General features: G+C 45.9%; 1 protein-coding gene across 6 annotated transcripts in view; it reads left to right on the forward strand.

Moving 5' to 3' along the window:
- Nucleotides 1–368: 368 nt before the first annotated feature.
- Nucleotides 369–27,054, forward strand: part of PDPR (pyruvate dehydrogenase phosphatase regulatory subunit) — a 41,768-nt gene continuing 15,082 nt past the window's right edge. The window contains exons 1-13 of one of the 6 annotated variants that reach the window (XM_082369809.1): nt 369–2,915; nt 11,088–11,231; nt 12,549–12,682; nt 16,603–16,684; nt 16,780–16,943; nt 17,747–17,868; nt 18,698–18,815; nt 19,568–19,717; nt 22,194–22,386; nt 23,920–24,044; nt 25,898–26,053; nt 26,258–26,391; nt 26,765–26,913. In XM_082369809.1, the coding sequence (XP_082225935.1) occupies nt 11,203–11,231; nt 12,549–12,682; nt 16,603–16,684; nt 16,780–16,943; nt 17,747–17,868; nt 18,698–18,815; nt 19,568–19,717; nt 22,194–22,386; nt 23,920–24,044; nt 25,898–26,053; nt 26,258–26,391; nt 26,765–26,913 (1,556 nt within the window). In that variant the 5' untranslated portion in view covers nt 369–2,915; nt 11,088–11,202. Of the gene's footprint in view, nt 2,916–3,342; nt 3,530–11,087; nt 11,377–12,548; nt 12,683–16,602; nt 16,685–16,779; nt 16,944–17,746; nt 17,869–18,697; nt 18,816–19,567; nt 19,718–22,193; nt 22,387–23,919; nt 24,045–25,897; nt 26,054–26,257; nt 26,392–26,764; nt 26,914–27,054 lie in introns of those variants that run through there. The other 5 variants (XM_082369807.1, XM_082369808.1, XM_082369810.1 and 2 more) reach the window with 5 other exon arrangements.

Here is a 27,054-nt window from a genome sequence, read left to right on the forward strand (position 1 = left end):
AGGGAATTCCCTGGTGGTCCAGAGGTTAGGACTCCGGCTTCCACTGCTGAGGGCCTGGGTTCAATCCCTGGTGGGGAACTAAGATTCTGCAAAACTCGAGGCACAGCCAAAAAAAAAAAAAAATTATAATAATAATAAAGTGCCTCAAACGCCCTCAAGACCATATGCTGATGCAACACAGGGACAGAAAAGGCTGAGCTGAGCTGGACATTTACAAATGCAAAGAATGAGTTGTAGCCTTTACAATAATTACAGTGGTGTTTATCATACATCCCAAGAGTTGACCAGAGAGTAGAGCGTTAGCTGTGCTGTTAGAAAACCCTTCACTGAAACGAGCTGCCACTTTTGACCCCGCACCCTCTTGTTCTGGGAAAAGAGAAGCTGTGTAGAGTGAATGGTTACCTTCAGACAGAAATGAAGGTACTTTTTTTTCCTCCTTCACATCTCCACCCACCATGTGACACTGCAGTATGAGGCACTAGAATACAGCTTGGAAGAAAGAGGTCCCCCAAGCTTCAGTTCTTGGTGTGCAAAGCAAATCCTGGCGTTGATCTTTTGAAACAGGCGCTAAAAGTATCCTCCCCACCTCTTGTAATTCCTGTCCTTGAGAGAATGAAAAATGAGAAGGTAGAAGGTTTGCAAAGGATAAAATAGATGCACCTAAATATCAGGAGAGACATGGCCCATGAAGAAATGTGTACTTCTGCAAGGGCTGCATACACTCTTCTCAGAGGATTCAAGAATCACAGAAGAAATAACTCTGGTCTTTAATAGAAAAAGAGAAGTCAAGATCATAAAAACACTCAATCCTCTTGAAAAATAGTGCATCAGTTATTATGAGAGCCTACAAAGCACAAGACAAAATTGACAATGAAAGGAGCCTTAGGACTTAGCATTTTAAAGTGGAGGCCAGAAATGGCAATGGGGGAGGGAAGCAGGGAGAAATCTAAACAGCTTGTTCAGTACTTACTGCTTGAAAACAATGTAATTAACAGGTTAAATATCACTATTCCGTTCACCATTTCCTATAGACAACTAGATTTCTCCCAAATTCACATGCCTGGGAGATGGCTCATCAAAAGTATTTGTGACGGGACTTCCCTGGTGGCACAGTGGTTAAGAACCTGCCTGCCAATACAGGGGACACGGGTTTGATCCCTGGTCTGGGAAGATCCCACATGCTGCGGAGCAACTAAGCCCATGTGCCACAACTACTGAGTCTGAGCTCTAGAGCCCGCGTGCCACAACTACTGAAACCCGTGCACCTAGAGCCTGTGCTCCGCAACAAGAGAAGCCACCGCAATGAGAAGCCCGTGCACTGCAACGAAGAGTAGCCCCCACTCGTCGCAACTAGAGAAAAGCCCATGTGCAGCAACGAAGACCCAATGCAGCCTAAATAAATAAATTTTTAAAAATATTTTTTAAAAAATTTGTGACTATTTTCCCTCGAAATTGCCACATCCAGGTATCAGAAAGATTTCCCCAAGAATATACCTCAGATCTGTTAGTCTATTTCCTCTTCTTTTTTGGGGCAGCTGGTGACCCTAAGCTTTAAGCCCAGAGCTAAAATATTAACGTATGTAGCTAGCATGGAGGCCCAGAATGCCTTGAACTTTCATGTAACAGAGGAGCAAAAGGCAGTGTCTGTTCTCAAGAAACCAGACCTCATACGGGCTGTCTTGTGTGAGTTAACTGGCAAGTGAGAGCATGTAAGGCTGTGGGCTGGCATGGTGACACAGAGGTCCCTGGAACTTTACTGCCACTCCTTCATAGCAGAAGCCCTTTCTTTCTTGTGCACTGCTGAAACCCGTCACCCAGCAGGATGCCCGGCCACAAGAGGCCATCCATTAAACAAAATTGGTTTGTGTGGTGAGATGGGCTTGAATCCAAAGAATGGGAACTAGCGAGTTGGCCCAACACGCAGGGGAGGCTGTACCATTAGATCACTGTCCATTCAGAGAATATGTACTGGACTTTGTGCCAAGCACTATTCTAAGTGCTGAGAACATAGCCCTGCACGAGATTTAGGTTCTGTCGTCAGAGGGCAGAGCTTGCAACTAGTGGGAAAGGCAATCAACAAACACTGATCTACTTCAGTGACAAGTTCTATAAAGGAAAGAAAACAGGGCGATGTGATAGTAAGCAAGGTGATGGGGAGCTTCTCAGAGGATGTAGTGAATGATTCCTCTTTCTCTGGTCCAGACAAGCAGAGAAGGCGCAAAGAGTAAGATCCGGCCTAGAGCTCAGGTCTTCTTATCCTGCCTCCGAGGTCTGGCCGCGCCAGCAGACCGGATTCCCGATCTGCTCTGCTAGCGATTCGCCCAAGAAGACCCAGGCGACTTCCAAAAAACAAAGCGGCTATCAGTCCAAGAATCTTCTTTACGCCCTGACTAGAGTGTCTTTGGGCAGCGGACGACGTGGGACAAGACCTGGGGACTCGCATAGAAGGAAGAGAGAACCCCCGCCCTCTCCACACTGCAGCGGGGCTGCCGCCAACTCGGCCGGCAGGACTGCAACTGCAGAAAGAGCAGGGTCCGAAGGTAGAGTCCTAAAGCGGCCCTCAAACACCAGGACTGCAGCTCGCCGCCATCTTGGCGAAGGCGACCCCCCCCCTTTAGGGGCGGGGCCTCGTGAGACCCAAACAAGCCCCACATGTCAGGGGCGGAGCCCTACCCACTAACGTCACGGTGCGCGTGCGCGAGTGAGGTCACGCGCCGGCGTACCCTTGCTAGGCACCGTAAAGTGCGGAAGGTCGCCGTATCAAGCTTCCCCGGAACTTTTTCCTCCCTCCTGTCCCGCCCCCTTCCCTATCCCTGTCCCACCTTCCGGCCCCCGGGACCCCCGGCAACGGTTGTGGCTGCTGACCCGCTTCAGCCGGAGTGTTGCTGAGCGCGGAGCCCGAGGGCGCCCGTGAGGTAAGGAGAAGCTGCGGGGCCGCTCTGGCGTCCCCGTCCGCGCGGACCGTGGCGGCCCGGGACCCCCAGCGCCCCCCCTTTCCGCTGTGGTCTCGGTCAGGGGGCTTCCGGCGTCCCTCGTTTCCCGTCGGTTCTTCCTGGTCCTCGGAAGGCGCGTCCCGGCGCCGGGACTCCGCCCGCCGGGGCCGACAGCGCGTCGCCCGGTCTCCCTCAGCCTTTCTGCGGCGGTGGCGTCTCGCGGACCCGTGCCCGGCTGCCCGGGGCCAGCGCACCGGCTCTGCCAGGCGCCCGCAGCCCAGCCCAGATGCCCAGGGCGGCCGGGGTAACCTCGCTCCTGATGCCCGCTTCGGGCAGGCAGCCCCCACCCCGCAGCGTGGGTCGGGCTTGTCCAGCTGGGTAGTCTCTGCAGGTGGAATTGTTTTCCCGCGTGGCAACGTGCGGTCCGCTTGTGCTTAACTAACCAGTAAAAGTGCTGCAGAGTCAGCGGTGAGGTTAGGTGGAAACGTCCAGGCCGGGGCGGTGAGCTCTCTTCCCAACGTTTGACCCTTTGGGCCTGATGTGTATGACACCGAGATTTGATTCAGGCATCTTCACGTCCGTTTCGCCCGTGCCTTGTAAGCATGTTGTCGGGGGCTGCGGGGCGGCGAGGTAGCCGGGCTGAAGGGGACACGTTCCTAGGGCTGGAGATTTGTATTAAGTTCTCAAACTTGGCTGATCACCTGGTGCACTTGTTGAAAAATACAGCACCCTGGACCGCAGGATCAGAATCTCCAGAGAGGGAGCCTGTGAGTGTGTGAGTGTGCGTGTGTGTGTGTGTGTGTGTGTGTGTGTGTGTGTGTGTGTTTTAAAACACGTGTCCCAGGTGGCTCTCGTTTGGAGGCAGGTGTGGGAAATGTTGTGTTAATCCGCCTCTTCTCACCCAGTCTCCCTCGTGACCAGCAGCCAGTTTGTACAAGGTGTTGTGACCATGCAGAGGAGCAGCTCAGGAGTTGGAGCTGTCCTCTTGCTCTTGTTGGCGTAAGCAGAGCTGAGCATAACCAGCGTCAGTATTGAGATTGTTTAGCAGAAACTCTTCTCCTTAGCAGAAATTAAACACATAATTTATTTTCAACCAGGTGTGTGTTTTACTTTGTTGTCTTTGACATCTTCCATTTCTTCTCTACTGGCTTTATCTCCTTTGCTCTCAAGCTTTATTTTGCTTTAGCTGCCAAACCTACTGCAATAGACTGTGATGCCTTCTGTACCTGCATTGTTTGCATCCACTGTAAATCCTTCTTTTTTTGTCCTCACCACTTCACTGACTCTTGATGGTCATGATGAGCACAAGGACAAAAATCCTTTTCTTGGTTCTTATCATCCTGGCCTTTTAGTAGTATTTCTTCCATCTTGAAACTCATCTGTTGTTATGTTTTTAATGCTACCTTTGCAATTCCTTTTTTTTTTTAATATCCAGATGTGTGGTAACAAATACCAACATTTCAACTGCACATGCTATCTTCTTCCCTATATTTGACATTTTGTAGTTAGCTGGAGCAGTATAAGAAGCACTTGTGGGCATTAAGGAGGCTTGGTTTCTTTTTTTTTTTTTTTTAATTTTATTTATTTATTTATGGCTGTGTTGGGTCTTCGTTTCTGTGCGAGGGCTTTCTCCAGTTGCGGCAAGTGGGGGCCACTCTTCATCGCGGTGCGCGGGCCTCTCACTATCGTGGCCTCTCTTGTTGCGGAGCACAGGCTCCAGACGCGCGGGCTCAGTAGTTGTGGCTCATGGGCCCAGTTGCTCCGCGGCCTGTGGGATCCTCCCAGACCAGGGCTCGAACCCGTGTCCCCTGCATTGGCAGGCAGATTCTCAACCACTGTGCCACCAGGGAAGCCCTGCAATTCCTTCTTTCTATTAGGGGAAGTGCCTTGTGGTTCTGGCCTCCCTCACAGCTACCCTTTTTTAATCATCTAATCCTAACTTACAGGTAGCATGAAGTAATGATTCAATGGCAGACTGTAGTGCTGAACTGGCAGGCTTTGAACTGTGGCTCTGCCACTCACCAGTATTGTAGGATCTTGGATCAGTCACTTCACGTCTCTGTGCCTCCTTTTCCTCAAGTGTAGAATAAAAATTGTAACATCTTCCTTCTAGATTTGTGAGGGTTAAATTAGTTGTATGCATAAAGCAGTACCTGGCACATCATAACTACCTATAAGAATATAACCTTTTTAAAAAAAATTATATCAGGTTATTTAGAGATCTCCTCACATCTGGGGGCCTAGCCTTGAGATCTGAGTCATCACTGAATTTTTTCCCCATCTCCTTTGTTCTCTGTTTTCATGTATTTGTCAGGTTGTATTTCCAAGGTGCCTACGGTGACTGCTGGGAAAACCCTGATCAAGTTATAGGTGGTCCCTGCTCTCAGAGAGCTCCATTATCCCAGGGGGCTAAAGGCTACCACTTTCCAAGTGCTTCTGAGGCGCCACTTGCCATGTTGTTCCTGTATTTCTGCTTTAGTCTTGCAGCAGCCACGTGAGGTAGGTATTCCTAGCCCATGTAACAGACGAGCAGCCCGAACCACAGAGATTGAACAACTTGCTCAAAGTCATACAGCTAATGAGTGGTGGGGGAGATTATCAGACCCAGATCTGTCTGCTTCTGAAGTCTGTTTCGTCCTCACGCGGCTTGCTGTTTTGCTTCCCTGATTGGCAGACAGACCGTTACAGAGCGTGGCTGGCTCTGAGCTGGGGCTTGTGCAGGGTGTTTGGGGGAGTATAGAACAGTTACCTAACTGAGTGTTGGGGGGAGAGTGGGAGCAAATAAGATGTCAAACAGGCTGAGAGCTGCGGGGATTATCTTTATTTGGGGGGAGGGGTGGCAGGAACTATGCCAGTGAGAAGGAACAGTCTGCACAAATCCCAGAGGTGGAAGAGAAAGTTCATGCCTGACACGTGTGAGGAATTAAAGTAGTTTAGGTTTGATTAGAGTGTGAGAGGAGAGAGAGAAGAGAAATGAGATCAGAGATAAGAAGTGAGCAGGGTCTTGCACTTCGTATTAAGGAATTTGACTTTTTCTGAGGGCACCAGATAGTCATTGAAGGGTTTGAGCAGGCGCACGAAATAGGATCTTCATTTCAGAGATATGCTCAGGCCTCTGTGTGAAGGCTGTGGGGCGTGGGGAGAATGGTGTGCAGATGAGAGGCGGGAAGCCCAGTTGGGAACCTTCTGCAGTAAACTGAGAGAGGATGGCGGGCTGTGCTCAGTTCAAGGCAGTGGAGGTGGAGAGTAGATCCATTGGAGGGAGGTTTAGGATGTAGGGTTGTTGGTTAGGCCTTGATGATTGACTGGAGAGAGGAGATGAGAGAAAGGGAGGAATGTGGGATGACACCCAGGATTCTAGTATATGGTGTTCCTGGGGGACACAGGAAGTGGAGCAGAGGTGGAGATTGGGGAAGATGGCTTTACCTTTTGGATGTGCTCAGTTTGACCTGTGGGAGTCCAAGTGGAGGTGGCCCTTCTTCCACTAGACGTGCAGGTCTAAGGCTCAGGAGTGCTGTGGGTTAGGCCATCAGTCATGGCAGGAAAGGGAATCACCCTGAACAGTGGTGGATGGAGAAGAGAAGCTGGCCTCAGGGAGCCTTGGGGGACGTCAACACAGAGGGAAGGGCAGAGGAGAGAGGCCAGCAAGATGTGATCGGGGCAGAAGGCATCACAGAAAACAAGGAAAGAGTGTGTGAATAGGAGGGAGTGAGATGGTGCCCAGAAAGTGCCCTTGGAAAGTAGCAACATTTGGGTTCCTGGTGAGAGGAGTGCAGTGGCCTGGTGGGGCAGGAGAGAGTAGGATGGGGGAAAAGTGAAAAACAAAATATAAACAATCTTTTCTGTACATTATTTATTGTGAAGTAGAAAAGACAGGTTGTGAAATACATGTTAAGAAATTTTTGCTTAAAAAGTCCACTGGCCGACTGTGCCATCACCAAGGTAATAAAAGAAGGACTTAAGACAAAGGTGGTGGCAAACAAGTGGACATCAGGGCAGCTCACTGCTGCAAAAGTAACATTCTGGGAAAATATAATTGACACTGGTATTGGTGACCTTTGAGTGGAGGGAAATCTTAACTTCCTCCTGTTTTTCTTTTTTTTAAAATAAATTTTATTTATTTTTATTTTTGGCTACGTTGGGTCTTTGTTGCTGTGCGCGGGCTTTCTCTAGTTGCGGCGAGTGGGAGCTACTCTTTGTTGCAGTGCACGGACTTCTCATTGCAGTGGCTTCTCTTGTTGTGGAGCACGGGCTCTAGGCGCACGGGCTTCAGTAGTTGTGGCACACAGCCTCAGTAGTTGTGGCACGCAGGCTCAGTAGCTGTGGCTCGTGGGCTCTAGAGCGCAGGCTCAGCAGTTGTGGCGCATGGGCTTAGTTGCTCCACGGCGTGTGGGATCTTCCCGGACCAGGGCTCGAACCCGTGTCCCCTGCATTGGCAGGCGGACTCTTAACCACTGCACCACCAGGGAAGTCCTTTACTTCTGTTTTTGATTTTTTGCAGACCATCATTTTATAACTTAGAATTTTAAAAATTAAAAATTGCTAATTGAAGAGTGTTGTGGAGCTTTGTTTTATTTCTTAAATCCCCTGGGCGGGGGGAGGGGGTACTTGAGCACATCTAAATGCCGAGGAGAAGGAGGTAAACGTGAAGGTATGTGAAAGAGGGAGGACAGTTGATGGAGCTCGGTTCAGGGAAAGGGGACAGGAAGGGGGATCCAGGCCACTGTAAAGGATTAATTTCTGACCCTGTGAAGGAAGGCAGAGATGGTTTGCTGATGCAGGGAGGTTTACAGGTGGGGTTTTGGGGAATAAGATGAGACAGGTTATCTCCTTTGATGAAGGAAGAGAGGAAGTGGTGTTAAAGGTTGGGAGAAAAGCCATGTTATGGGTTCAGAACCCGGATGTAGAGAGAGCTGTGCCTGTGGCTTAATAGGAAGTAGCCCGGAGCTAGGCAGGGGTGCCTGCTAGCTTAAGGCACAAAGGAACAGGGTCTTTTCCAAGCGTGACTGAGTGGTAATGGTTCAGAAGCAAGGAGGATGCCGACGGTGCCTCTTGATGGTGAGGTCAGTGGAACAGGGCTGGCCGTGTGACAGTGACAGTTCCCTCAGGAGAGCTGCATTTCCATTAAGACAGAGGGTGGAGAGAACATTAGTGAAGGGGTGGGTGCGTCACTTTTGTAAGGGTGTTCTAGAAGACCCATAGAGAGGTTTTAGGGGAGGAAAACAGATGGTTTGGAACTGGGGAGAGAAATTGGTCATGTGGAGGTGAGCTTACAGCTAGACTAGCTGTGTGGAGAAGCTTCCATCTTGAGACAGAGTTTGACAGGGACATGAGGCGTGGTGGGGCCTAAAGTGGCCAGAAGAGTTAGTCCCTAGTTGGTTGGGATTTCTCTTGGGATGCAGTCTGTGCCTGCCCTTGTCACAGATCTGAGAGTCCTCTGACAGATGGGTGTTGATACGTGGCCTTAGGTGATTCAGGCTGATGGTGGAGCGTGCTGGGTCCTGAGGCTGCTGGTGGACATGTGTTGGTGACTTGCTAGCCACGTCCTACCCTCATGTCTGCTTGTCGCCCCCATTCTGGTCTTCAGGCCTCGTCTTCCTGTACGTCTGTGACCGCATAGTCTGCGAGCACGTCTTTCTTCAGTTTCTTGAAACTAGAACAGTCCCCTGTTTTGCTGTTAGATTAATTTTGTTAAAACCCTGCCTTTGTTATATTCAGCCTGTGGTACTGGACCAAGTATCAGAGCCTTCCATGGTCTGGCTTCACCGTACTTCAGTTTCTGCTATTACCCAGGGTTCATAGAAGCTGCGGCCTCTGGGCCAGGTCCTTCACTGTCATCCACCAGTGGGTTCTTGGACTCTTAAGTCAGTAGAAATTGAGGCAAGGCTTTATCGGGACTCAAGGGAGCAAAAGCAAGCGGCGGGTTCCCTTGCTCACTCCCCCAGGGTGGGGGCAGATCGGTGGGTGGGGCCAGGGGGTGACTCGGGTGGCCTGCCCACCCCCTTGGTGGTGCTGTGCGTGGGGATCATGCGCAGGACCCTGCTTTTGCTTCTGGCACCTCAGAAATGGCAGGTGGGTTTTGGCCTGTTTGTATCTTTGTTCTTTTTGCCCCCGCTGCCCTGCATGCAGTTATTTTTAGTCCCTTATTGTTTCTCTGTGTTCGGTTGCTCCAGGAGATGTTTGTCCTGGGGCAGGCACTGCAACAAAGGGTCCCAGGTCCCAGCCTGTCTCACAGGCAGTTAGGGTCAGACTTGTCCTGCAGCTTGATGGCGTGTGCTTCCTGTCTCTGTCCCGATTTTGCCCCTCCCAGGCTCAGCTTAGGTCTTACTCTGTACACGATCCTCGTCCCCGTGGACCTGGCCTCCACGCTTTTCCTTGTCTATCTTAGGATGTTTATTGTCTTGTAGAAATGTGTCTTGGTTACAGCCTGTGACTGGTGTGTAAGTGATCAGCCTGACGGGACTCCTCATCCTCTGCTCTCAGGAGCGCACACCTGGTACCTTCAACTCCCCCCATCGCGTGGAAGCACGAGGCGAGCTGTCCTTCCCTGCAGCTTTGAACCCCGTCTCTCTCTCTCTCCTCCTGGGCCTCATCCTTTGTTCTTGCCTCTCCTTTCTCACCCGTCTCTTCCCTTTTTACTGGCTCATCCCCCCAGCAGTGAAACATGCTTAATAGCTCCGGGCCCTAAACGCAGACCACCTTGCTCGGCTCCGAGCTCCTCTGCTCCCCTCAGAGCACAGTGTAGCGGTTGCCTCACTCCCTCACCTCGCTTACTCTTTAGTTTGTTCTAGTCTCTGTTCTATCCCTGCCATTCCCCTGAGAATGTTCTTTTTGAGGACACCTGGGGCTCTGTGCTGTCACATCCGGTGGACACGTGGCCGTCTTGCTCCCCCCTCGGCACCCTCTGTAGTTACCGCTTCTTCACACATGTTCCTCTCTTGGCTTCTGTGCCCTCTGCCTGGTTTTCTTTCTACCTCACTGGCCACTCCTTCTCTATCTCTTTAGCCACTTTTCTTTCTCAGGACACTCTGTGCGTCCACAGCGTTCAGTCCTGTTTGTAGTCCTTTCCTTCTCTTCCTTGTGTGTAAATGCCGGGAGCCTTGGGGGTCTTGTTCCTCGAGATGCTAGGGCTTCAAATATTGTACATATGCTAATGACTCCCGGACCACACCCCCAGGTTTCAGGCTTGGGAACCCAGCTGCTGTGCCCTGTTTCCACGTGCTGCCTGCTGGGTCTCTGGCTGTTGACATCTAAGACTGGGGCCTTTCACTGTTCACACACATGCACCCCCTCACAGCCTCCCTCCCTGTGTCTGGTCCATCTCACATAATCCGTGGTCCCAGTTGCTTACCCCACAAACTTAGCCATCATCCTTATTTCTCCGTTTTTCCCGTTTTAACATCCAGTTTGTTGGCAAGTAAGTTCTGTCTTTTCTACTTTCCGAACAATCCAGTCATTTCTCTGACTCTGCTGCCACCATCCTTGTCCGAGCCACCATGGTGTCCCCCCTGGAGAACTGCCATCGCTTCCTGACTCAGCCCTGCTTTCCCTGTCCTTCTAGGAGCCCTCCATGGAGCCAGCCTCGTCTTGGAAAACAGACCAGATTATGTCATTGCCCTGCTTTAGTATTTTCCTTTGCATGTAGAATAAATCCCACTCCTCGTGGTGGCATCCAAGAGCCGTGTACCATTGGTCTCTGCCACCTCCAGCTCGGTCTCAGGTCCCCTCCCTCACGTGCTGTGGACACACTGGCCTCTTTTCTGTGCTTGGACTCCTCAAGCTCTGTCTCACTTCAGGGCCTTTGCACATGCTGGTTCTTCTGTCCGAACACTCACATAGCTGGTTCTTTTTCATCCATCAGGTCTTTTCAAATGTCACCTTCTTTGTGACCATGATATTTTGAGTGTGCCCCTAGTGACTCCGTCGTACTAGCTTTGTTACTTGTTTTATTTGTATATCGGCTGCTTGTCTCTCTCTGTCTCAAATGTAAGTTGTGTAAAGGCAGGGACCTCGTCATTGGTCTTCATTGCTGTATCTATACCTAGCAATGTGTCTGGAACTCAGTAAGTCCTCAGACATTTGCTGAATGTACAATTATTGTTCTGTGTTTCAACACTTTCTCGTTAATTTATGCTCTTGGTTTTCTCTGTCTAGTTTGAATTCTTGGTATCTGCTTCTTACCTGAGTGAGAGCACATCTCCCAGTTGCTGACAGACGTGATGTTTTACTGGTTGCTGTCGGTGATCCGAAGACCAAGAAGCAGCCGAGGATGGCAGAAGTGGTCCTCAGCCAGAAGCGGTGCGTCAGCTGCCAAAGCGCATTCTGTGGCCCTGCCTGCCCAGGCACAGGTGGTCATCTGTGGTGGTGGAATCATGGGCACATCTGTGGCCTATCACCTCTCCAAGATGGGGTGGAAGGATATCGTCCTTTTGGAGCAGGGCAGGTAGGGATCAGCTGGACATGGCTTGTGGCTGTGCTGCACTGATTATATGGGCTTCCCTCATCCCTCTCATTTCAGTAGTACTGACCCAGCAGTAGCTAATGTAAGTGTCACTAAGTAGCGTAAGTAGAATAACAGAAAAGTGAGATCTTTGGTACTTTGTTTTGCTATGCCTAATACTCCTGTTTTCTGGTTTTCAGAGAGATGGCAGATTGGAACATAACAAGTAGCTAAAGGATGTGTTTATTTCCGGTTCAAAGCACATCTTATCATCTTGCTCTCTGTTGTAATAATACAGCAATAAATCCTGAGACTCAGGTGCTTCCTCTTTGAGCCAAAATGAAATTGGCTACATTCCTTCTTATTTCTGTTCCTTTTCAGTTGATTAACTTACTTTAGAACAGTTTAGATTTATAGAACAATTGCAACAATAGTGCAGAGTTATCATATACCTTGCATCCAGGTTCACCTACTATTAACATCTTATATTAGGATTAATGTTTCAATTAATGATGCAATTGTGATACATTATTTTAAACTAACGTTGCTGCTTTATTCGAATTTATTCACTTTTCACCTACTGTCCTTTTTCTGTTCCATGCTCTTTATGTTCTGTTGCCTAGCACAAATTGGACAACATTTAAAAAATTTAAAGTGTGGTTATTTCTGAACAGATGATACATTTACATAGTTCAAAATCGAAAATGTGTAAAAGAGTATACAGGGAAAAGTCTCCATCTGCTCCCTGACCTCTAGCTACAAGTTCCCCTCACTGGAAGCCAGTTAAGTTCCTTAGGTACCATTTCAGATACTCTTCTCCATGTATAATCAGATATGTATTGGTAGGTATGTATGTGGGTATATGCATATTCATTTATTTTTTTTCCCTTTTTCATACGAGAAGTAGCATACCTTAAACAGTGTTCCTCACCTGGCTTTTTTCATTAAGGTTGTTCCATTAGGATTGGTGCATAAAAGTGTTCATTTATTTTTTATGGCCGTAAAGTATTCTGTTGTGTAGGTGAACTCCAAAATTTTATATCATTCTCATGTTGATGGACGTTGCAGTTGTTTCCATCTTTGGATGTTACAACAGTGGTATAATGAGGAACCTTGAACTTCTTGTATTCACCGATATATGTGTCTACCTAATAGCATTTGCATCTATCCTGCAGGCTGGCTGCTGGCTCTACGAGGTTCTGTGCTGGCATCCTAAGCACCGCCAGGCACTTGACCATTGAGCAAAAGATGGCAGACTATTCAAACAAACTCTACCATCAGTTAGAGCAAGAAACAGGGATCCATACAGGTAAGCAGGTAATCTAGACTCCTTTACTCAGTACTGTATTTGGTCCTGTACCAAGTCAGCTTGTGATTTGGTAATTCAGACTTGAGTTTTAATACAGGTTCTGCCACTTGTCAGGATATGACCTTGGGCAAGTCACTTAGCTTGTTGAGCTGTCTTCACTTTCCTTACCTGTAAATCGAGGGCCTTCAGTCAGTATCCTAGCTCCTTTTCAGATTCTATAATTCTTATAAAGTGAAAGTTTTCCTGGGCCATTTCCTATATATTTCACTCACTGAAGTATAGTAAGTGGCAACACTTGGCTCCTAAATGAAGAGGAGGAGAAACAACTCAACTTTAGGTGCTTGGTAGTTAAATCATAGTTTGACCCACTGCACTTCAAAAATTGATATTAAGGATATTTCTAACTAGAAAGCATAAACATGTATTTCTCCTTACCTGTGTGATTAAGAGGGTAAGGACACAGAATGGTAAGTTAAATAATACTGGAGTAAGTAGGAACTGTCCCAAGAAGAGGAAGAGGAAGCCACGTTATGGTCCCATATGGTAACAAGGTAGAAAGAAAGTCCAGCACTTTGTTATAAGGTGATGGATTAGCTAGAAGCCCAGAGTCAAACCCAGTCTCGTGTCTGATGAAGCAGTTTGGTGACCACAGTATAATCATGAGAGGGTAGTGAGGCCCAGTGATGAAATTCAGGACAATGCCTATATGAGGCAGACCTTGCATAATTCAGATCACAGATACTTCAAGATTAATACTGACAAAAATTGGTAGCTTTTCTTTTTGCCAACTGAAGTGTAACCTTATTTGTAAATTGTAACTTAAGACTGATTTTCTAATAACTTGAATATGATAGACATGGACCTAACTGTATTTCATTCCTTTTTGGTTGGATTTAATTTAATGACAACAAGGTAACTTGAATCAGATACTAACCAGTATTTGAGTCAGAAGAGGGTCCACATAATGAGCCCAGAAATGGAACTGCTGACTCCTGGTCCTTTGGTTCAGTTACTCGTGCTTTATTGAGCCTTGCATGGCTCAGCTGGTTAGATTCCAGAGGAATCAGGGCTGCAGCCTTCTTTTCTGTAAGGTATGTTAGTCTAGCTTTTGTTCGAGGTCATTGGCTGGAATCCTTTATTGGGCCTGATCTCTCTTTGATGTCTGTGGGGCAGTGAGGAAGTCAGGCAACAGAGAGTAAGGGCATCTCCCTCAATCTGTCACCCCCATTGTAGTTCACCAGTGATGCAGTGAAAGATGATGTAGGGACTTCCCTGCTGGAGAATTCTGTTGTCCAGCAGAATGTACAGGTGTGCATTCCAATGACTGCTGTCATTCAGTGGACTGCTTTGAGATATTAAATAAGTGACATGTGTACAACATAGATTTGATGATAACATATAATAAGCTAATCTGAAAATAGTTCATTCATGTGAGGTGTATGTTAACTGCTTTCTACTCTGAATTACTGGGTCATTCCAAGGGTCCTCATTATGCAGATACTAGTTTCTGCAGTGCTTCTTTTGCACGTGATGTAATTTTTGTCAAGTGATTGAACATGATAATCTAAAAGTTTTAATAATCTTTGAAAGTGTTCCACATATTATTTGATCTTAAAATAAGGAAGGATCATTCTTTTTTTTTAAATTTGTTTATTTTACTTATTTATTTTTGGCTGCATTGGGTCTTCGTTGCTGCGTGCAGGCTTTCTCTAGTTGCAGCAAGCGGGGGCTACTCTTTGTCGTAGTGCGTGGGCTTCTCGTTACGGTGGCTTCTCTTGTTGCAGAGCACGGGCTCTAGGTGCGCGGGCTTCAGTAGTTGTGGCATGGGGGCTCAGTAGTTGTGGCTCGCAGGCTCTAGAGCGCAGGCTCGGTAGTTGTGGCACACGGGCTTAGTTGCTCCGTGGCATGTGGGATCTTCCCGGACCAGGGCTTGAACGTATGTCCCCTGCATTGGCAGGCGGATTCTTAACCACTGCACCACCAGGGAAGCCCAGATCATTCTTTTACAGATGAAAAACCTAGATGCAGGTAGATTAAACCATTAATTTACCAAGTCGGTGACAAATCAATTTTTAAAAATTATTTGGTGGGTTAGAAGGAACTTTTAAAAAGGTTTAAACATATGCAATAAGTTATATACTCATTATAATAAATGTGAACAATACAGAAATCTAAAAATAAAAAGTGATCCTCCCCACTGAATACCCACCAGAAGGTTACTAGTCTGTGGTTAGTTTGTATGTATATACAGGTCTACTTTTTTTTTTAACCCAAATGAAATTGTATTAAGCATATTATGTACTTTGTTTTTTCCACTTAAGAACATCTTGTACAAAAATATACGTGCATGAGATTGGTAAAATAAAATGGAACATCCCCACAAAGGATTATTAGGTAGATGTAAAAAGAAGGAGGAAGATGTCTGTGAACTGCTATGGAGTGATCCCTGTGATAATTGTTAAATGAGAAAAACAAGGTGTTAAGAAGTATATAAAATGTGCTACTTTTGTGTAAGAACTAAGAAAAAATAAGAAAATATGCAAATGTATACTTAATTTTGCAAAGAAAGAAACATAGGAAGGATAAACCGGAAAGTACTGAGGTTGGTTACCTCCCAGGGTAGGTGGGAAACAGGGTGCAGGGTGGGGGCCTGGGGGGTAGTGGTATTTCTGGCCTGACTTTGGGTAGTTTTGACTTTTAGAACAATGTAAACATTTTGCATATTCAAATATAGAATAAAACCATCAGGAAAAGGGGGGAACGTTCAGTGGAACACTATGAGAAATAATCTAGTTGTGTTTCGTATGAATGACAGCTTTACTGCAGGGGAAGAAGGAGGAACACACCCAGGGGCTTCTGGTCTCAGTATGTAGACTCCACCTTCAGTCGAAGACACAAGGAAATGTGAACAAACATTGACCCCTAATTAGCAAGTTTGTTTTTCACAGTGGTATGGACAGTTGCTTTCTGTGTACCCCAGGATTGAGTAAAGGAGTAAATATATTGAGGATAAATTTGCCACTTATAAAACCAGGCTCTGAAATTTCAGTTTTCTGAACTTGGCAAACTTGTCATGTCAGCGAAGGGCATATTTATCTGATGATTTCAGAAGGAACAATAAAATATTTAAATTCGTGACTGTATTTCCTTTTTAAGAAGACACTTGATTGATTCAAGTTTTTGTTCATAAGACCTAAGACTCATTGCATTCTGGGGTGGATTGTCATTGACTCAGGTGTAATAGTGGTCGTATCCAGTACATTGATTGCAAACAACAGGAATTGACCGTGGCTAACTTGGGCAAAAGGAGTTTGTTGGAAGGCCACTGGGGCCTGTAGAGTTGGCAGGAGGCTGCCAGCTGGAGGCAGGGTGGAGGCCAGGTTGTAGGGACTCAGCAGCAGCCAGTCCCTCCGCTGGAACAGGAATCATGTGGCCAGGACGCTGCTGCTCCTGAGATGAGGAACGTCCAGCCATTCCCCTCCTTGCTCAAGACTCAGTATTCCAGGAGGATCAGATTGGCTGAGCTTAGGTCACAGGCCTGCCGGCTGTACTGAGGCAGAAGGTGTGCTGAGTGGCCTTCACCAAGGGTTACTCTCCCACCAACAATAGGAGGAGAAAGGGTCTAATTATAATTACATAAACGAGTGAAGAATTGATGGGTCACAGTTACTTCTCGCGCCCCCCCCCCAAAAAAAAACACAAAGGTTTGTTCAGCAATGGTGTCCTTCATTTCTAGTGTAAGAGTGATTTTATGTACATTAGACTCATTTGATCCTCACAAAACTGTGAGCTGAGAATGTTTGGGACGTGGCAGTCCAGGACTCATCACGGGTCTCCCACTTTACAGTCTAGTGGGCTTGCCACTCTGCCCCCCTGCATTTGGCCTGGTCTGTCTCAGTTTGGGCTGTTTTTTCTTCCAGGTTACATAAGGACAGGCTCAATCTTTCTGGCCCAAACTCAGGACCGGCTGATCTCCCTGAAGCGCATCAATTCAAGGCTGAAGTACGTATGAGGCTAGAAGCCCATCCTGACTTTACTGTCAGCTGACCTCTGCCAGAGGGCAGTGAATGTCATTGTCCCCCTGTGTTCTGTGGCAGTGTTATAGGCATCCCCTCCGAGATCATCTCCCCCAAGAAAGTGGCCGAACTTCACCCTCTCCTCAATGTACACGACCTGGTGGGGGCCATGCATGTCCCCGAGGATGCAGTGGTGTCCTCCGCTGATGTGGCTCTTGCCCTGGCAAGTGCTGCCTCCCAAAATGGTAAGCAGGCTTTGGGGTTAGGAAGGAAGAGGTCGTCTAAGAAAGCATCTCTCAGTAGGCAGGAACACCAACCAACTTCCATATTGGGACACTGGCTCCTAGAATTTTTGTCTTAATATAGTATCTGTTAATAAATATTTTTCCTCAGGGCCACATTTTTCTTATTAAGTTCCAAGGAACTGCTTTTAGTCCTGTTTAAAGCACTTCAGATTTAAGGGCATTTTCTCCCCCACAGGACTTGAGAAGCTCTAAGGTTGAAACACACCTTGGGGATTTAATCCGCAGCTTGGATCATATCCTGATGTTGGAATGAATGGGGGGAAGACTAATCAGTGTCCATGGTGTTATATACTTTGGATGAACTGATTCATGATGTACGGAGATTAGGATTTAAGGATGCCCTATGGCACTTTTTCTCTCCTACCCCTTTTATGATCCCTGGAATTTTTTTTTTTGGCCATGCTGCATGGCATGTGGGACCTTATGTCCCTGACCAGGGATCGAACCCGTGCCCCCTGCAGTGGAAGCGTGGAGCCCTGAACACTGGACTGCCAGGGAATTCCCATGATTCCTGGAATTTGATTACATACTAAAGTCAGTTTTTTCAGTTGGCCTGGTATTTTCAGTCTTGGGAAAGGTCCGTTTACACAGTCTCAGGATGCGGTTCCAGGAGTTTTTTGGTTTTTAAAATTAAAGGCCATCATCAACCTGGCCTCTTCCGTGTTCGTTGAGAGTCTGCTGCAGATGCCTAATTCTGAAACGTCAGATGGTGATGCCCCAACTCTTTGTTTACCTTGGAACAGGTGTTCAGATCTATGACCGGACAAGTATTCTTCATGTTATGGTGAGGAAAGGTCAAGTCACTGGTGTGGAGACTGATAAAGGACAGATCCAGTGCCACTATTTTGTCAACTGTGCCGGTCAGGTAGGTTAGCTACAATACTGGGTCACTGCTTTTCTTATTTAACTTTTGTCTCCAGGACTTTTTTTGCGGGGTGGGGGTGGGGGGTGGTACAGACGTATAGTTAATATTGTGATGGACTAAGCAAATGTCAGGGACCACATTGTTTCTTGTTTGGACAGGAAAACTCAGAATTCTCTCACTCCAAATCGGAAGCCTGTTCTTATTCCTCAAATAGTAGCCTGGGTGACCTTTTCCTTCCTCCCCCCTGGCTAATTGGCACTGTCCTGGTCAGGAAGGCCAGGAGAGAGTTGGGCATTGACAGAAATCAGTCCTTGGCGTCAGGTCTGTCTGTGGTGTTTCATTTCATCCTACCACCCAGCAGATGAGTATTAGGCTGTTTTATTGTGTCAGGAGCGTGGATTCAGTTTCCAGGACACTAAACTGCTGCTGCTTTGAAGGCAGGTTGGTCCCTTGCTTCCCACTCCACAGTCCTAAGGGGGCCTAGGAGTACTTGCTGCCATGTGGAGTTCTTTATGATTGGTATTTGGGGTTTGTGGTTGAGGCCAGGCGTTTTGTTAGAAGGGCCTCACTTGCCCCCCACGAGCTCCTTTCACGAGCTGGTAAGTCTGTCTTCTGCTGCTCGGAAAGCAGGCTTTGTGGTTTAAAGGCTGGAGTGTTGCTCCTCGTCCAATACCTGAACTAAAGCAGGCTGGAACTTGGCTTCCCACAGCTGACGTGGAGGCAAGAGCGCACAGAAGCCACTTGAAATTAAACTCTTTTCAAGAGGCTGCACTTGCTCATTTGTCTTTCTGTTCCTCTTCCACCCACAAATCAATCTGTCCGTTTGTAGTGGGCATACGAGCTGGGTCTGTCCAACGAGGAGCCGGTTAGTATCCCGTTACATGCCTGCGAACACTTCTACCTTCTGACTCGCCCCTGGGAGACCCCTCTGCAGAGCAACACACCAAGTGAGGACTTGCACTTTGTTTTTAATCTTGTTTCCTTGCCCCTGTTCTGTCCTCTGCAAAGGAAGGCTTTCTGCTAAGGACAGACTGCGCTGGAAGAGTCTTTTCTTTTCGTTTCTTTTCTGAAGCATGGTACAGGGAGGTGGACCCCATTCTAACTTGACTTTAATAACTCTTTATGAAAGGATGGACAAAGTGGGCATTGCACTTAAGCAGTTTTGTTTGTTTGCAAGCTAACGGGTAGTCCCAAACAGAGGTCTAAACTGAGAGTGTTTGGAACGTAACCTAGAGTTCTTGACTTAATGCTACACGTTGTGGAGATGTCACAGGTGAGCTATAAACTCGGGCTGTTCAGAGACTCCCAGCGCTGTAGGGAGGGTTTGATACCACTTGGAGGCCTTCATCCCTGGAGTGGGCTCCGCAGTCCCCGCTTCTCTCTGGCTTTCACATGGCACAGTGGCAGTTAAGCAGTTTGATTCTGAGAACTAGTCAAAGCTTCTAGGTAAGTGATCTGGTTAGGGATAATCTGAGAAACAGTCTCCACTGTAAATCTGAAAGGGAGGATCCTCCCCCATGACCGGGAACAGTATTTTAAAGCTAATGAATGCCTGTGTTCACTGAATGCTGTTTGGTTAATAAGTCCAATTTTGGGTGTTTCTGTTTTGCTGCTTTTTCTGTCCATTTAGACAGCTGGCTTGCCTCTCAACCCTGTCTTCTCCTCTACCCCCCACCCCCTTGTCATTTCTCTTCCTCAGCTATTGTGGATGCCGATGGAAGAATTTATATTCGGAACTGGCAGGGTGGCATCCTGTCTGGGGGCTTTGAGAAGAACCCAAAACCAATTTTCACTGAGGGCAAGAACCAGCTGGAGATTCAGAATCTACAGGAAGACTGGGATCACTTTGGTGTGTGAACTAGATTCTAACAATATTGCCTTATATTTATCTAAGATGTTACACTTTAAAGCCTTTTCAGGAACACAGGCATACCTCATTTTATTGTGCTTCACAGATACTGAGTTTTTTTTTTGGTTTGGTTTTTCAATTTTTTTTTTTTTTTTTGAAGTATAGTTGATTTAGTGTCATGCCAAACTCTGCTGTATGATACTGAGTTTTTTATAAATTGAAGTTTGTGTTGAACAAGTCTGTTGGTACTATTTTCCAACAGCATTTTCTCACTTTGTCTCTCTGGCACATTTTGGTAATTCTAACAATGTTTCAAGCTTTTTAATTGTTATGGTTGTTACGGGGATCTGTGATCAGTGCTTTTTGTTGTTACTGTTGCAAAAGATATGATTTGCTGAAGGCTCAGATGATGATTAGCATATTTTAGCAGTAAAGGTTTTTTTTGGTTTGTTTTTGTTTTTTACTTTTTTTAGAAGTTTTTAGTAATACACTGAAGTCTAAGTAGAAAATTTTTTTTTTTTTTTTAATTTTATTTATTTATTTATTTATGACTGTGTTGGGTCTTCATTTCTGTGCGAGGGCTTTCTCTAGTTGCGGCAAGCGGGGGCCACTCTTCATCGCGGTGCGCGGGCCTCTCACTATCGCGGCCTCTCTTGTTGCGGAGCACAGGCTCCAGATGCGCAGGCTCGGTAATTGTGGCTCACGGGCCCAGTTGCTCCGCGGCATGTGGGATCTTCCCAGACCAGGGCTCGAACCCGTGTCCCCTGCATTGGCAGGCAGACTCTCAACCACTGCGCCACCAGGGAAGCCCGAAAATTTTTTTAAATGATCTTTTTTTTGAGGTATAATTGATGTACCATATACAAGTTTCATGCATACAAACAATATAGTGATTCACAATTTTTAAAAGTTACGTTCCACTAATAGTTATTATAAAATATTGACTACATTCTGTGTTGTACAATACATCCTCGTAGCTTATTTTTTTTATACATAGTAGTTTGTACTTCTTGATTCGCTACCCCTATCTTGTCCCTCCCCTTTTCCCTCTCCCCAACAATAACCACTAGTTTGTTCTCTGTATCTGTGAGTCTGTTTCTTTTTTGTTATATTCACTAGTTTTTCTTTTTTAGAGTCCACATATAAGTGATAACATACAGTGTTTGTCTTTCTCTGACTCATTTCACTAAGCATAATACCCTTCAAGTCCATCCATGTTATTGCAAATGGCAAAAGTTTTTTTTTTTAAGAGCTGAGTAGTATTCCATTGTGTGTGTGTGTGTGTGTGTATATATATATACACACACATCTTCTTTAGCCATCTGTTGATGAACACCTAGGTTGCTAGCACATCTAGCCAAGTAGTTTTTAATTTACATTGTTTTTGGTTATGTACATTGTTTTTTTAGACATAATGCTATTGTACATACAGTACACTATAGTATAGTGTGAACAAAATTTTTATATGTACTGAGAAACCAAAAAATTCACGTGACTCTCTATATTGCAATATTCACTTTATTGCGGTGGTCTAGAACTGAACCGAGGTATACCTGTAGTTCCTTATTTGATCTTTGTAACAGCCCCTTTTGGTGGTTACAGAGGGTAGTCTACAGAGTTTGATCTAAGGATACAGTTATTGGTGAGCAGATTCAGGGACCTAAAATTAAAATCTTGGTTTAAGGGACTTTTGGCTTATCACTTATTTCATTGCTGAAATTTTAGGCTGGGAGGAAACCTTCTTTTGATAGGACTTCATTTAAAATTGAAGAGAATTTTAAGAAGCAAAATAGTTTCATTAATATGTTCTTTTACTCAATTTTTAAATAATTTTAATTTAATTTATCGAATAGGTAATATAGTCACATGGTTCCAAATTCAAAAGATATGAAAGGGTCTATAGTGAAGAGTGTCCTTCCTTCCACTTGGACTTAAAATTTTTTGTCTTTAAATTTAGGAAATTTCAAACTTTTAAAAGTGAAAAGAATAATATAAAGAAATCCCATGTACCTACCAGCCAGCTTCAGTCTGGCTTCATCTTTACCACTGTCCCCCTGGATCATTCCCTGATGAGGGACTTACCTTAAAACAGGCTGAGGATCTGTCTTTTGCAGCTGTTCCAACTTAGGAAAACATTGCCTTTTATTGCACATCTCTTTGGGGGTCATTTAAGAGCTTTTCCGTGAGTCCTGATCCCTTTGAGATTCTATAGCCAGATGTAGTATTTACTCTTCCAGAGCTCCTTTCCCTTCTAAAGAGTATCTTTTTTCCTCCGTCTTTATGCCAAGAACTCTGTAGGAATGTCCCATACTTCCCCAAGGCTTCTGCTTCTGATAGATGGCCCAGTTGGCTCATCTTAGAAAACCTCCACAAAACATTTTCTGAAAGGAGAGGGGGAGTAGAAAAGTGTAAGGGGTAGGGAGTTTTGAATCCTCTAAAGCTGAGGACTGTGTTTGGGTCTGTTTTTGTTGCTCAGAGCCCCTGTTGAGTTCCCTGCTGCGTAGGATGCCAGAACTGGAGACTCTGGAGATCATGAAGTTGGTGAATTGCCCCGAGACCTTCACCCCGGACATGAGGTGCATCATGGGCGAGTCCCCTTCAGTGCGGGGCTACTTCGTCCTGGCGGGAATGAACTCTGCTGGCCTTTCGTTTGGTGGAGGAGCTGGAAGGTAAGTCTTTCCCACTCAGGTTCGGCTTGCAGGGCTTCTTCCTTTCTGGAATTACTTCTGGTTCATAGGGTTTGTGATATACCTAATCCAGTATGTTCATAATAAGAGGAAGACACATGTCATGAGAGAGTTGTCCCCTTGAAAGTACTTGCCATGGGAGGCTCTCCCCGTGTTCCAGACACGTCATTGTACAGAATGTTTTCGGAACTCCTCTTTTTGAGTTAGCCTTGGAGCCAGTGGGATGTTCTTCTGTACTACTTCAGTCATAACAAATGTTGGTCCTTTGAATATGTATTTGAGTTTGGAAATAGCCAAGTGTGGTGAGTGAAGTAGAAGATCATGCTGATCACACAAGTTTTTATTTTCAAATTTGGTACTTAGAAAAATTAAGCAAGGGACTTCCTTGGTAACACAGTGGTTAAGGATCTACCTGCCAATGCAGGGGACACGGGTTCGAGCCCTGGTCCAGGAAGATCCCACATGCCACGGAGCAACTAAGCCCGTGCACCACAACTACTGAGCCTGCACTCTAGAGCCCACGTGCCACAACTACTGAAGCCTGTGTGCCACAAATACTGAAGCCCGCGTGCCTAGAGCCCATGCTCCGCAACAAGAGAAGCCACCGCAATGAGAAGCACGTGCACCACAACAAAGAGTAGCCCCCTCTCACTGCAACTAGAGAAAAGCCTGTGCGCAGCCACGAAGACCCAACGCAGCCAAAAATAAATAAATTAAAAAGAAAAATTAAGCCAGTGTTGAAAGGACAAATACTGTATAATTCCATCCATATGAATACTTACAGTAGTCTAATTCATAGAGCCAGACGAAGAATGGTGCTTGCCAGGGGCTAGGGTAAGGAGGGAGTAGGGAGGGGCTGCTTAGTGGATATAGATGTTTGTTTGATGAAAAGAATTCTGGAGGTGGATGGTGGTGAAAGTTACAGATAATGTGAAAGTGCTTAATACCCCTGAAGTATATACACTTGTAAATGGTTAAGATAGTAAATTTTATGTTGTGTGTTTTTTACCACAATTTAAAAAAATTTTTTATTAATTGACCAGTGTTCTTGAGTGAATTGTAGAATGGCTCTGAAGACAGTTATGGAGTAGAAGTTACCAAAAATGTTTGGAGCAAAGGCGATATGGCCAGATAACTGTATAACCTCCTGAGGTGACTTTTTACAGGAAAAAACAGAAAAACAAAAAAAAACCCATAAAAACAAACAAACAAAAAAACCCATTGGATGTATAGAGTACATTTGTATGTATATTTTAGTCTTATTTCTTCATAGTTGTGGCTTATCTCTATACTTTCTAGGGAATCTTATCATTAGAGCTCATATCCTCATAGTGGTCTTGTGAGAGCAGTAGATGGATATAATTTGTTTCTTCTAGAAGTTAAGGAAATTGCTCAGAATTGCTCAACCACTCTTGACAAGATAGAGTCTTGCGATTCTGTTGGAGCTAGATTCCCAGTACAGCGCTGAGAGTATCACGGTGCTGAGAGGCCCAGCAACTTCCCCCATCTACACAGGTACCTCGCTGAGTGGATGGTGCACGGCTATCCCTCAGAAAGTGTCTGGGAACTGGACCTGAAGCGTTTTGGAGCCCTCCAGAGCAGCCGGACCTTCCTGCGCCACCGTGTCATGGAAGTCATGCGTAAGTGAAGCTTTATCCCCGTTGCCCATGGCTGCAGGCATCTGACTGGTTCTGTCATCCAGAGGGGCAGATTCTTCCTTGGTTCTTTAGTAATTGCTTTGAGTTTGGCTGTTTCAGGCCTGTGTTGGGGGCATTATGCCCACGTGACATTGATGGAACATTTTCTTTAGTGTGTTGTATCTTTCTTACCTCCGGGACCAGGAAAGTGGACTAGGACGTACAGGTGGTGATTCCTGTCAGACTCCTGGCAGCAGCTTCTTGAACATTCCCAGCATTGCCTCCTTTCCACTTTGCTGTGTCAGAATGAATGCTCTCACTCTCCACTTGGTCTTTGAGATCATGGTTTGCTTTCCAAGGCAGAGAATTTGCCAAGTTAGTCTCAAAGCTTCAGGCTCCTTTGAGTGACTCTCGTCATTAACCCATCCTATGCTAGCAAGTTAGGAAACCATTTCTCATGTAAATACCAAACATACATTCCTGCTCTTTCTCCTTGTTTTTGCTTCTCTCTGACTTTGAAGGATTGGACGCTTTTAACTTGTTACTACTTTGTCGTGGCTTTATTTTCCAGTGAGCCCTTTAGAGATAGCTTTTGAATCAGGAATTGAACCAAATCAGATTGTAATTTCATTTTTCTATACCAAGGAACTATTTCCAGACTTGCCAAAATATACCTATTTGGGGAATAGTTATCCTCAGGACTACGATTCTGCATTGGTTGTGACCAGCATTGTTGGTTAAGGATGGACTGCTGGTTTAGTAGCTGGAGGTTCCATTAGCAATGAGGCCTTTGGGTGACCTTTCACACCTGTGTGCTCACTTTTGGCCTGTGGCAGAGAATTCACATCCATGGGAGTTAAAGGACCTGGAAGCAGTATGTGTAACTGCTAAGGTTGTTTAGTGAATGTTTTGGTTACAGTGTTGAACTGTTAAGAGTCTAGGTTTCTACATCCATCGTTACTTTGGAAGCTGTGCAAATCGTTAATGAGCTGGAGCTTCTTCTTGATGATACAGTACTTTTGGTGGCCTTCTCTGATTCTCATGAGATGGAAGTTGCAGGCATGATAGAAAATGGGGAAAGGGAAAGTAGAACCTAAAGCCCAGAGGAGATTGTCACAGTATAAGGACGCCAGCTTGGTTTCCTTCTCTGTCATCTCCCAGTCTCCCCCCCACACTGATGTACCTCTTGTTTGGCCTGGTGTGAAGTCCGGTCTTCTCTCTGCAAGAGACTAGAGATCACACTCTTTCTGGATATTTTACTTATTACTGTTGCAGATTGGACATTAGGAGAAATGAATTCTGACCCTCCCTTTGTTATGTAAATAATGTCACTGGGACAATACTTTGCAACCTGTCAGATTTCAGAGCCACCAAATCAAGGTATGCTGTGTGCCCTTTTGCTTCAGAAATGGCTAAATATTAGGAAAAGTGTGTAGCAGGTCTGAGAGTCCAACAACACAGTCACTGGAAAGAATCAGGTGCCATTTTTTCACACTTTGTAGCCACCTGTGTCTGTGTAGACGTAACCTTCATCTCTGCTGGGAGCTTAACAAGGTTTAGAACTCTGACCTTTCTCCCATTGTTTCTACCTACTAATTTGGAACAGTAATTATAAACAAAGATCTACAGTTGTTATGTGACTCACAGCTATATAAGTCTATGGAGGGGCGATACCAGCTCTTGCAATGTGATCCTTTCTTCTGGAACATTCCTGTCACACTGGGTACTGTTTGGCAAATTAGGCTACAGCAGCCTGAAAGCATGCTTTTTTGAATAGGAGCAACTCCAGAGGCCCATGGATATTGGTGCTCAGCTCTGTGCCTTGGGCTTTCATAGACTGCTCTTCTCTCTCCTAGCTCTGCTGTACGATCTGAAGGTTCCCCGTTGGGACTTCCAGACAGGAAGGCAGTTACGCACATCTCCTCTGTATGACCGGCTGGATGCACAAGGAGCCAGGTGGATGGAGAAACATGGATTTGAGAGGCCAAAATACTTTGTGCCACCAGACAAGGGTAAGAAGGCACATTCTCATTTTTGCTTTTTGGGTTTTTTTAGTCTTAAGAATAATAAACCTTGTTTTTAAATGTGTATAGCTAGTTTGTCTTCTGAGGAGAATAAATAATAAAAACCTATTATACTCTACTAAGCTATCAAGGAGACTCACCAGTACAAGTCCTCTCCTTTTTTGTCTTCCTTTGGTTTTCTCTGTCCTGTAGACCTCTTGGCCTTGGAGCAGAGCAAGACTTTTTACAAGCCGGACTGGTTTGAGATTGTGGAGTCCGAAGTCAAGTGCTGTAAGGAGGCCGTGTGTGTCATTGACATGTCCTCTTTCACAAAGTTTGAAATAACAGTAAGTATTTGGGAACCAAAAGAACAGATTTGGAAACTTGCATATTTATTGAATGCCTCTTGTTTTTCATCTGTCACTTCAAAACAGACTAAGAACTCTGATATATTTTAGTGTTTCACCTGTATTATAACATTTTCTGGAATTTTTAGCTCTTTGTTTCTGGTTCTTTATCTGCTTGCAGAGGCTCATTTGACACTAGAATCAATAGCTAGCTTTCTCTGGAGCTCATTGCAGTGGAGCAAATCTGCAAATACCGTTGCACGAGTACCGGCTAATTGAATTTTCTCCGCAAGTGACTTTGCTTGTCAGGCCGCACTACCGGCCAGAGGTTCTCTCACGTTTGTTCTCTCTGCTTCGTTCCCTAACCCTGCAGTCCACCGGGGATCAGGCGTTAGAAATTCTCCAATACCTCTTCTCCAATGACCTTGACGTGCCCGTGGGCCACATCGTGCATACCGGCATGCTCAACGAGGGTGGAGGGTACGAAAATGACTGCAGCATAGCACGGCTGAGCAAGCGCAGGTGAGCCGGCTGCCGCTCTGCTCCCTCCGCCTAATGGCTGTGGCGGAGCTGAGCCCTCAGCTCACCTCTCCAGGAAGCTGTAATAACACTGAGGACAAAAAACATTTCATTAAGTCAGGGCCAGTTCATTAGCAGCCCAGC

The sequence above is a fragment of the Balaenoptera borealis genome, assembly GCF_965194805.1.
Source record: "Balaenoptera borealis genome assembly, chromosome: 19".
Taxonomy (NCBI): Eukaryota; Metazoa; Chordata; class Mammalia; order Artiodactyla; family Balaenopteridae; genus Balaenoptera; species Balaenoptera borealis.